General features: G+C 46.4%; 1 protein-coding gene across 1 annotated transcript; it reads left to right on the forward strand.

The window, feature by feature from the left end:
* Positions 1-1,088: 1,088 nt before the first annotated feature.
* LOC123147999 (GDSL esterase/lipase APG) lies at positions 1,089-3,157 on the forward strand. The gene is made up of 5 exons (XM_044567344.1): positions 1,089-1,408; positions 1,533-1,663; positions 1,912-2,145; positions 2,237-2,492; positions 2,618-3,157. Exons 1-5 carry the CDS (start codon positions 1,171-1,173, stop codon positions 2,812-2,814), a joined length of 1,056 nt encoding a protein of 351 aa, XP_044423279.1. The 5' UTR covers positions 1,089-1,170; the 3' UTR covers positions 2,815-3,157.
* Positions 3,158-12,076: the final 8,919 nt, after the last annotated feature.

Here is a 12,076-nt window from a genome sequence, read left to right on the forward strand (position 1 = left end):
CGTACAGTTATATCTCCAAATCGTGCAGACTACCAGGTCCTTCATCAGGTAAGCTCATCTTAGCTTGAGTGTGTATCTGTGTACCTAACATACTGTAGTGTTTCCAGCATAGGCCTGAATCCACCTAGAGCATGCTTAAAGTGAGCATCCATGTACAGCTCAGTTCCTACTAATCAGCAATGCATGAGAATCTTTTTCTAGAATACGCACAAGCATAAGAATCTTATACGGACTCTTTTGCCCTAATAATTCAATAATAGCAGCATTACTAGTAAACAGGAGTATACTGTATACCATCCTGGTACCACTACCAGCAGCCACTGCTTTCGCCGTAGCTTCCAAGTAGTAGTAGCTTACTTGAACCAGGCAAGAAAGAAAGAAAGAAACCTACCGAGCTGGCACGGCGTTCACTAGTGTCGAGTGGCATTGATGGAAGTCATCCTTACAAACCTACCGAGATGGCACATTGTACTTGAAAGATTTGCACCGCACAGATCATATCCTCCAGAATCTATTGCACCCAGGTCCTGTGAACGATCCTTCCAGTTTGGACCCAATGCATATATTGTGCTCGTACAACATGTGCATTAACTGGTTAGCTAGTGGTTGCGTGGTGGGCTGTTGGAGCCTTCATTCATCTCATGTTCCTGCCACTTCTATTGCCAATGTGTTGTGATCGATGTGCCTCATCAGTCAGCACCCACAGCATCCCCCTCAACCACCGCCCTGCTTCCCTATCAACACAATAAATAGTCGCCATTGCGGATGGAGGAGTTAGTGTGGATAACCATGCGGTGGATGCAGGGCATGGTGATGTGATGCGACAACCATGCGGCTAGCAAATTTGCGATCGCGTACTATATTCAGCGTGTTGTCTGACGGAGAACGAATAAACATGATGCAGAAATTAGATGACAGCCAGGTCCCGCCGACCGGGCTGGGTGCTTCCTGGTCTTTGTCAGGGCGGCTTGTTCACATGGTGTAGTTATGGACTCATAACAAACGCATTAACCACTGCAATTGTGTGTGTCATCTCGTTTTTGTGTGTGTGCAGGCAGCCAGGCACACGCACTTGTATATAAAGCTCACACACGTTCCATTAGAGCAGATCGTGCGCTTCTCCTCACAAGATAATCACAGACTCGATCGAGAGCTTGTCTTGGTTCTGCAATGGGGGTGAGGTGCCTGCTGCTCCTGGCTGTGCTCCTCTTGGCTGGGGATCATGGCGGGGAGGCGCAGCCGCTCGTGCCCGGGGTCTTCACGTTCGGCGACTCGTCGGTGGATATAGGTAACAACGACTACCTCCACACCCTCATCAAGGCGGACTTCCCTCCCTACGGCAGGGACTTCCCCAACCGCGTGGCCACCGGGAGGTTTTGCAACGGCAAGCTGGCCACCGACATCACTGGTCAGTTTGTACACTCTCTCTTGCTCCTTGTTAATATGTGTTCTTCAGCATCTACGTACATGGTGGTGCAGTATTATGATTGCACTTGCTGATGTATCAATTTTTACGACTTGCGTGGTTGCACCTGATACACTGGGGTTCACGAGCTACCCGCCCGCGTATCTCAGCCCGCAGGCGTCAGGGAAGAACCTTCTGATCGGCGCCAACTTCGCATCTGCTGGATCAGGCTACTACGATCACACCGCGCTTATGTATGTAAGTATTATCGATCATCGGTCTCTCGAGGAATCGGCGCCATGAAAGGAGAAGCTCTAGCTGAGATGTTCTGCCTGCATGCTACTTCATGTTCATTGATCAATGATCATCAGCTCGTCGATCATAAATGGATTAGTTATCTGTCACCGCCTCATTATTATTTACCTGACACCAGTAGCACTTTGCATATTTGTTGTAGAGTTTAAATGGCCTCTAGTTAACTTTGGCAAATGAATTGTGTGACGCAGCATGCCATCCCTTTCTCCCAACAACTGGAGTACTTCAGGGAGTACCAATCCAAGCTGACGGCGTTCGCTGGGAGCAGCCAGGCCAAGTCCATCATCAGTGGCTCATTGTACATCGTCAGCTTCGGTGCAAGTGACTTTGTGCAGAACTACTACATCAACCCTCTGCTCTTCAAGACCCAGACCGTCGACCAGTTCTCGGACCGGCTCGTCAGCATCTTCGTCAACAGCGCGACGGTAAGCCACGTCGCGCCAGCCTAAACAAACGATCCATCCTTGGTACGGGTCAAGTGAGGTGATTAATTTCTGAAACTGAAACCGAATGCAGCAACTTTACGGCATGGGAGCGCGGCGCATCGCGGTGACCACGCTGCCGCCCCTGGGCTGCCTCCCCGCGGCGATCACGCTGTTCGGGCACGGGAGCACCGGTTGCGTGTCGAGGCTCAACAGCGACTCCCAGCGGTTCAACGGGAAGATGAGCGCGGCCGTCAGCTCGCTGTCGAAGCGGTACCACGACCTCAAGATCGCCGTCTTTGACATCTACACGCCGCTCTTCAGCCTCGTCACCTCTCCTGGAGATCAAGGTACCACTACTGTTACTCGACCTAAGGCCTCTGGGTGCCATGCATGGCACTGTTTGTGCTTTCCCGGCATTGCAGCCTTGCGCTCTATCGTTCATGCTCAACTGTGGGCGCGTCTCTGGTGTCAGGGTTCACGGAGGCGAAGCGGGGATGCTGCGGGACGGGAAAGGTGGAGTTCACGGTGTTCCTCTGCAACCCCAAGTCGGTGGGGACGTGCTCGAACGCGTCAACCTACGTGTTCTGGGACGCCGTCCACCCGTCGGAGGCGGCCAACCAAGTGATCGCCGACGCCCTCCTCGTCACTGGCATCGACCTCGTCACATAATGAACCACGCACTGGTCGGCTAACGTCGTCGGTCGGAGGACGACGATGGCACACGCTTTTCAGGCGTCCTGAAGGGAAAATAATGTGTGCCCAGAGCTCCCGTGCCAAGCGTGTCGTTGTGGCGGGAGGGGTTACTTTCTCGGGCTGTGCCACTCACCATATCGCCAGCGTTTGTAGCTAGGGACTGGGACACATGGAAACATGGTTTATACGTACGAAAAGCTCGAAGTTATGGGTGCAAGCACCGGATCTTTTCTTCTTTTTTCTTTCATTCATGTCCTTCAAATTTGATGATAACTGTGTTTTTTTCGCAAATGATTGCATGGCTCCTTTTGAACAGAAACCGTGTTTCAAGTTCTATCTATGTGGTGACATGCCAAACAATTCTTTTTTGCGTGTGGCTTTAATGAACGGGCAAAGAAGATATAATTTGTTTTTTTTTTTTGAGACACAGAAGATATAATTTGTAGGACCCCCCAGTCACCAGGAGGAGCCTCCGACTTGGCCGGCCCATCTAAGGGTGCAGAGAGAGAGAGAGAGCTCTTTCCTGGTTTATTTTCCATTTTTCGATTTGGTTATTTCAGATTTTGTTTGGTTTATTTTCTTTATTTTTCTTTTTTAGGTTCCTTTTCCATTCTTTTATTTATATTTTTCAAAATGCACAATATTTGGAAGATATTTTTTAAGATATTCGAAATCACTCCCATATTATGTAGACACTTTAATGTACTCCATACACGTTTCATAGAAACATGTTGGATACTGGAACTCAAGTCCACAGAGATTACTTGATTCACATCCGTTTTACCATTCCAGAACCGCTCGTGGAAAACAGAAACAAAAAATAACTTAAAAAATAAAACAAAAATTAAAGTATTATACTTTACGATAAGACATTAATTAAAAAATTAATAAAACGTTCGTAAAATTGGAAAAATGTTCCCGGACTTAATAAAAGTTCACACATTTAAAAAATAAGTCATATATTTTGAACTACTACGAATATAAAAATATCCTTTTTCAAATTTGATGATCTTTTTCTAAGTGATGAACTTTTTTTAAATATTTTTTTTCAAATTTGATGTTTTTTCAGAAACGAAGATTTTTTTAAAAAAATTTATGAACTTTTCCGAATTTGCAACGTTTTTCAGGGTTGATTATCTTTTGTTTTTAAAATCGACTTTTTCAAATTTACAAACTTCTCCCAAATTGGAAATTTGTTTTCTGAATTTGTGGACTTCTGAAATTCATGATCTTTTTTTCTAATCTACGAACCTTTTCAATTTCATGATCTTTTTTCAATTTCGTGAACCTTTTTGAAAAAGTCAACTGGCCAAATGATGCGCGTCATCTGGTGAACAGGTTAACTACATGGAACCTGTTCAAAATGAAAAGAAAGCTGGTGTTGTTTGGGCCGACCTGGAGAAGCTGCCACATGAGCGGCAGTTGGGCAAACGGGCGCCTAAGGTGCTGGGAGCTCCTATATGCCGCCCGCGTGCGTCCAATCGTCGCGGTTTCGCTGAAGCGACGCGCACACAGGCCGGCCCAATTATAACGCGGTATGAAATTTGAAACAGAAAGAATTGAATGCGTGGGATCGAACCCACGACCTCCTGCTGGATCCTTGCGAAGCTAGCCAGCCGGACCAGCGAGATCGAACGATCTAAATGTAGCGCCAACCTTAAAGTAGAAAGTACAATGGTAAATCCTTAATAAAAGCATTGAACATTTTTATGATATACTTTGAACAAAATTTAAAATACAGTGAAACTTTTGGGAAAACATACTGAACAAAAATATATTCAAAATGGATATTTTATAATATGCGCTGAACAAATTCTTAATATACAATGAACAAAAGTGAAATACACAATGAACATTTTCTAATATACGTTGAACAATTTAATAATCTATGATGACATTTTAATAATGCAAGGTGAACTATGTTATAGTATACAATGAACATTTTCTTAATACAAAGTTTTTTGGTAATACACGGTGAACTTTTTATATAGTACACAATAAAGAGAAGAAGAATATAAACAGAAAATCAAAAAGGAAACGTAAAAGAAAAATTGGAAGGAAAAAAGGAACCAAAACATAAAACATAAAAAACCGGAATAAACCAGTTGAAAACCGGCCAAAACAGTGAAAAAGCTGGAAGCAAAAAACCTCAGAAGAAAAACGAAAAACAAACCCGAAAGAAACAAGGAAAACAGCAGCGAAGCAAATCCGCACGTGGGCTGGCCCATGTAGTGACTAGCTTCAGCGAAGGCTCATCCTTTTGACGCCTGCGGGCGTCAAATAGGATCTGCCTAAGGTGCTGACTAGGGCTCTCCCTCGGCGAACGTTTCCCTCGTTCACCAGTGTGGGAGGGCCATGATGACCCCCAGTTGGCCCAAAGGCCCACAAAATAGTTTTTTTGAGAAAAATACCATGACAAAAATAAAAAAAATATGAAAAAAATGCCATAATAGTTGCCATGTTCGTAGTCATCACCAAAACAATCGTGTGCAAAAAAGTGGCACTAAAAAATAATGCCACCTCTCAATATTAAAAATGTCTCCCCTCTTAAAATAATAAACATGCTCATCCTATTATTAAAAAAATGACATGATCTTATAATAAAACTGTCATTCTCTGCCATCCTTTTATAATAAAAAAATGCCATCCTCTTATCTTATAAGTAAAAAATGGCACCCTCTTATAATAAAAATGTCATATCTTAAATAATACAAATGCCATCCACACAATAATAAAAATGCGATCCTATTATAAAAAATGGTGTGCTCTTATAAAATTAAACTACCATCCTCTTATAATAAAAAAATACCATCCTCTTATTATAAAAAATGTCATCCTCTTATAAAAAAAATAAAATCCGGTTATAATAAAACCGCCATGTGAGAAACTATAAGAGAAATTGAGATTTTTGGATGAATTTTTTTTTTCAAAAATGCTAAGTTATATATAAAAAATTTGTTTTAACATGAATGTTCACGAACCAGCTCTCCAGCCCATTGGCAAAAAGCCCCCGCACTCTCGCGAGAGGTTGCAAGTTCGAGACCTCCCCCATCGTGCGCCTCCAGCCATCTGACATAGCGTTCCACTGCATCGACATCTGACAGTGATGGGGGCATTTGTTACATTGTGATCCCAATTATTGAACCCATCAAGTGCACTGCAATATTCCCGCAGACGCTGTAATTTTTTTAATTTCTTCAGACATAACAAAAAATGTGTGCGTGTACTGCAAGTGAACATACTACCCCACCAGGTGAGAGAGTAGGGATGGCACCCGCAAGGTTTGGGTACGAGTGAAGCCACCCCATACCCTTACCAGTCTATTTTAAGCTTACCCATCACCTATACCCATACCCGCTAATGGGTACAATTTTTTTCCATACCTATCACCCGGCAGGGCAAATGGGTACCTACGGGTAAAAATATACATGTTTGCATAACATCAATTTGCGTGATAATAATCATAAACAAAAAGATGCAATAACATCAATACATATAAGCAAGAACACATCATAAACACACCACATTTTATAAACATCAACACTTTCTTGTAAACAACAACACATCAAAACATCAACACATATTCATAAACATCGTACATAGTCATACATTTTTAAGTTCACAAACTCATGACAAAGGATAGAGATAATTTTTCCGTACTTGTTAGATTTTACAAGGATACATGGATATGCGGGTATGGGTTATATGATCTTACCTGCTCTACCCAATGGGTTTGAGATTTCCCTATTTACATACTCACAGGTAACTTTTTGTCCCATACACTTACCCTAATGTGCTTTTTTATGGTACCCTGTATTGCTACGGAGGAGAGGGAGCAGTATACAATCATCCACCGTTGATTTCATGAGGGCAGTTTAGTCAGGTGATTTCATCCCATCGATGAGTCGATCTGCTCGTTGTACTTATTAGAAGAGAAACAAGCGATTACTCTGGTTATTCCGTCGGACGTCGCCCTGCTCGCTGTCGACTACGCCGTCGTCGAATTCACCATCGCCTCCCTGTATCACGACATACTCTGTCCACCAGTCTCCACCCGCACGATTGATGTAGATCGTCAGGCGCGAGTTGACCTCGCCGCCGGGTCACCGCACATCCAGCCAGGGCACACATCACCCTCACATGCATGGCCGCGTCATGTTCCGTACAACTCGCTACCTGCAAAAAAATGATACAGACGGCAACCTCTCCCACCTCCTCTGTCTTGGTACGACGGGTGGTTTATCACTCAAGTCTGAGTACTATTATTGTTTTCCATTGCTTCCCGATCGATGGGGATGATGTGTGGGTTGATCTGTGGAGCTCGTCGATTCCTAGCTTCAGAATCAGAAATAGGCACCACATCTAACTTCTCTAGCCGGCGGCCGCGAGGTGATCCCGTCGAATAAGGGGAGCACATTGGGCTCGAAGAACTGTGCCATGCCGCCGGAGTGCCTGGCCATGAGCATGGGCGAGGAAAGAGAAGCGGGCTACTGGACGAAGACAAGATGCGGTGGTGGCCGCCGACAAAGGAGAGGGTGGAGGCCTCGTCGAGGAAGACGATCCTGGCGCGCGTGACATCGTAGCGTCCACAAGCATGATCGAGAATAAGGAGGTGACCAGGTGGACATAGACTATGAGCCGACGGGCGCGTGCGTGCAGCCATGCGGCCGGAAATGTGCAGAGGGAGGGGTTGTCTTGGACGGGAGGCAGGTAATTCTCTTTCTCCCTAAATTACCCTTAGGACGTGTACTGCTTGACAATGAGCGGCCAGGACAACTGATACTGCTGGCGATGGTCCTCACACAACTGAGCAGTATAGATCAACCACCATCCTTGGATTTTGAGAACAGACGGTCTGTATTTATTACTGGATATAGTAAAAGAGCTCTATCCTAATAAGGTTTTTACCCACAGGATAAGTGAGTAATGGATAGTCATTACCATCCCTATGAGAGAGGAAACGAACACCAACTCTCCATGCCATCTCCTGTTCCTCTTCTCCTCCCCAACCCACGGCTAGGTTGCAAACCCTAGCTCCTCGCTGATGTGAACCTCACCGGAGATTCTAGATCCAGCTGCCACCCCCACCGCCGGCGCCCGGCTCCATCATCCCCCTCTTCCCCTCTCGCTAGCCAGGCCAGGCCACCAGGCGCTCAAGACTCGTAAGCGGTGAGCTCCTCCATCTGCGCAGTGTAACGATGCCGACCTGGATTTTAGCACTTGAGCTGATTGGGCAGATCGATCGATGCTCTGAGTGACCAACTTTGTTTCCTCCTTTCAGTAGATCTAAGAGTTTACCTGAAATTCTTGGCTCTGATGCGCATCTCCTGTTGTCTCACTCTATTCCTAAAAGAAAAGAAAAGAAATGGCGCATCTTTTGCAGATTACTACTTTACTTAACCATAATTTGCTCCTTTTAAGTAGATCTACTGCGCCTGGTGTAGATGGTTGGGATTTAGGACTGCATACTTGGCCTGTCACCGTTTCAGCATGTTTTTTAGAAAGCAGATGGCACAGATTGCCACTTTACCTTATTGAAATTTGTTTTATTTTAGTTCACCTGAGCTTTGCATTGGAGTTAGTTTTTATCTGGCACACATGTTAGAGCTGTGTCGAATATTATTGTACAAGGTAGGTTACAGTTGATTTTGGACTGTGTGTAGATAAGGTAGGAGTCGTGTCCAAATAGGACGCTTGTATCCTAGGCCTCTCATATATAGCGGGGTAGACACACGATATAACCTATGCCAACATAATAGCACAGGCACGCGGAGGAGCCGACGGTGTGTGCCGGTGCCCGGACGCCAGGGTGCGGTATTGTGACGGTGTCACGAGGAGGAGCGTCCGTAGTCAGGCTCTGGGATGTAGCCATATCGGTGAACCTCGTTAACAAATCTCTGTGTCGTGTTCATGTGATTGCTTGGTTCTCTGATGATTAATGGTATACCTCGGATTTATTCTAACAAGTGGTATCATGAGTAAGGTTCGATTTAAGATTGTATCTATTGATCTAGAGGTGGAGCAGAATTCGTCGAATCGATTGGTGGTCGGAGACATGCGACGGGAAAAAATGGATGGAAGCGGCGGGAGTTCTGTTCGTGTCAAAGTAATCGGGAGGCAGCAAATCGCATCAAGCGGCGCGAGGCGCGTGGCACGCGGCCGTCGAGATCGGCAGATCGAATCAATTCGAAAGCTGGCAGCAGACGCGTGTTGGCATGCGGAAACCATAGGGTGCATGTGGACCGAGGCGTGTAGCTGCAGGTCTGGGCAAGGCGGTGCGTTCAAGTTGGGTGAGTCAAGGCGGTTCAAGCAGACGCGGGTGTCACGACTTGGGCCAAGGCGGAACGCTGACGCGGTTGAGAAACGGCTCGGGTCTCACTGATCCTGTGGTGTGCGGGCAGCCGCAATCGGACATGAGTTTGCTAGAGCTGTGCGAAGCCAGAGGCCAGATGTGCGCGGAGCAGGGTGCAGGCGAATTGATCGGGAGATGTCGGTTTGGTTGAGGAGATGCATCGTGAGATTTGTTTATGGAAAAAAAATGGCAGCCTGCAATTGGTAGTACGTGGCTTTGTGCTTGGGAGTGTTGGAAGTGGTGGCGCACATGCTTGGTGTACCATGGAGGCTACCAGGAAATCAAATTTTCTTTTTGGGATGTTTTGCTAATTGCATATGGGGTTCTACTAGGAGGATGACAGGTTGGTGACATGCATATAAGGCTCGGAGGCGTCTACAGCATGTCGTGGCATGAACATGCATACACAGAGCGTCAAGGCAATGCACGGAGATGTGTGGAGACGGACACGACGCAAGGTGGAGCAAGATTGCAGTCGGATAATTTCGGCTGGGTCGGACAGTCTGATGGATCGGCATGGATATCGGTTAAAGCAGAAGACGGCGGTGATTTCAGCGACGACGACATAGGAGCGTGATGCTGATGGTGGCCGACTTCTGGGGCGTGGAAACACGTGGTGCAGGCTTGAGGGCTTGCGGCTTCGACGGACTATGGCGCAGGGTTGATTCAAGGTTGTGTACACATGAGAGTTTGAAGTCACAAGGCGCGGGGTGGCATGTACAACCACCATGGAGTCATGTTGAAGGTGGAACTCGAGTCTGGCAAAGGACTTCACTCTGTGCTGATGGAGGGGCTACGACGTAAGTGCACGGAGAATCGCAGCCTATTTCAGCGGGGAAAGCGAGAGACACGTGGATCGGACTGGGTACCAGTGGTCTGATGAAGACGTGATACTCGGCATCGGTCGGTGATGATCGGTGGTTCTCTGCAGTAGGGGTTCGAGTGGTGTGGGTTCGCGATCCGGGAGACTCAACCAGAACAGCAGAGACTCGACGCGGTGATAGCGGGGAGGCGTGCGGTAAACACGGGACACAGCGACAGGCCAAGGCACTGGTGGTCAGACATGTGGTCAGACAAATTGTGCAGGGTATGCTGAAGCAGTGTTGACGAGTACTATGTTCAATTTGGTGACTAGATCTATCGGTGCCGGAAGATGGACAAAGAGTTGACCATGGAGAGTCTGAGAAAGTGGCGGAAAGTATGAAATTGTCAAAAGCCGAGAGAGTACATGGCCGTATATTATGTGGTGTTCAGTGCATGTGGCAAAGTGCGGATGACAAGTACAGAAGAAGGCGGAGTGCTATAGCTATGCGACATGTCAGAGACTATCCGGGAAAAGGGGCGAGTGACTGTGAATTTGACTCAGGGTGACACAGGGCGACGGTGAAATTCCTTCAAGTTTCAGACAAGCAGTCAAGAAAGAACGGTGACGTTGAGTTCAAGTAACTCTTATAAGTGGCATTCAATATGTGAGTTGTTCACTTTCACGCAGGTCAACGATTGGTATGTGATGGCGTTGAGCGGATACTCCGGGAGTTGGGAGCACAAAGTAGAGCGATGATGAACTTAATTTTGCTCGAGTGTTGACTATGAAGAAGACGAGAAGGAACTACAGTTGCAGATGGAGTCAGATCGAGTCAGGAAGTAGCAGTGGTGCTCATGGCGTATCTCAAGTCCAATATATATGAAGGTTCAACGCATGGATGAACAGAGGCAAAGCCAGATTTTCTCAGAATCTAGGGCTAAAACTAAGTGGCTATAAAAAAAAGACAAATAACACACATACTAATGCATGTTTGAAGTACACCACAAATCCGCATTAACAATGAAATATGAATTCATTATTACCATGAGAACAAGTTTGATAAAACATGTAAACAATTTAACAAAGTGCATCATTACAAATGTTGGTACCAAATTAATGAAGAATTTGTTCCTCTAAGATCACTGTTTCTTCACCACCAACAGTAGAAGGACCTCGAGCTGCGAACATAAATCAAGTATATCTGAAATCAAGACACTAGACATGGACTATATAAATTTTCATGTGAAATTTTGCAAAACAAGAACTTGTGGTTTTTTTAACTAAAGTAATACTCCCTCCGTCACATAATATAATGACGTTTTATTAGTGCCTAAAACGTTTTTATATTATGTGACGGAGGGAGTGCGATTTTAACATCACTAAGTCCTTAATTTTGGCTGATACAAAGGAACTAGGGAAAAAGTAGATGATACAATATCCAACCGGTTGAGGAGATGGAGAAGAATAGAACGGCTCGATGGGCTCATATCCTCCTCCAAGCTCCAATGACACGAGACGATCCAAGGTTCCGAACGCCGGCCGCCGGCCACCGCCGCGCAGGTTCAGACGTCCTGCCTGTCGAGTCGAGCGGTTGAGGGGAATTGGCGGCGCAACATGAACAAGGTCTTCTTTTTTATCGATCTGGCCACATGATGGAAAGCGAGAGAGCGAGCCTGCGTCATGTATCCTGGAAGAGCTTTGCTACACTTACGGGAGTACTATTACGGATTAGGGCGACGCTAGGCGCCGGCGCACCGGCCCAACAGTTGGGCCGGTCCAGCCCTGGCCGCCCGATGCATCGATTAATTACTGTCAGATCTGTCCCTCACTTCGTTCTCCTCACGAGTCATTTTTCAAAAAAAAAAATTACAACGGCCCGAGCGCCGCCGACAGCACGCCATATCCCCGCGAGAAAACGGTCGAGCTTGAAGCACCACCGTGGCGTTCCTCGTCGCCGGTGGGCGCCCTCGCCGGCCGTCCGCGCTTGCCCGAGATCCGCGCTCGCCATGGATGCAGCTCCGCCGCCCGCGCTCGTCAGAGATTTGCACTTACCATGGATGCAGCTTTGCCGTCCTCGCTTG

This window comes from Triticum aestivum, chromosome 7A (genome assembly GCF_018294505.1).
Source record: "Triticum aestivum cultivar Chinese Spring chromosome 7A, IWGSC CS RefSeq v2.1, whole genome shotgun sequence".
NCBI lineage: Eukaryota > Viridiplantae > Streptophyta > Magnoliopsida > Poales > Poaceae > Triticum > Triticum aestivum.

Coding starts and splice junctions, on each gene's coding strand:
- LOC123147999 (XM_044567344.1), top strand. CDS start 1,171: ATGGGGGTGAGGTGCCTGCTGCTCCTGGCTGTGCTCCTCTTGGCTGGG. Junction 1,409..1,532: donor GCTGGCCACCGACATCACTG/GTCAGTTTGTAC, acceptor GCGTGGTTGCAC/CTGATACACTGGGGTTCACG. Junction 1,664..1,911: donor ATCACACCGCGCTTATGTAT/GTAAGTATTATC, acceptor TGTGTGACGCAG/CATGCCATCCCTTTCTCCCA.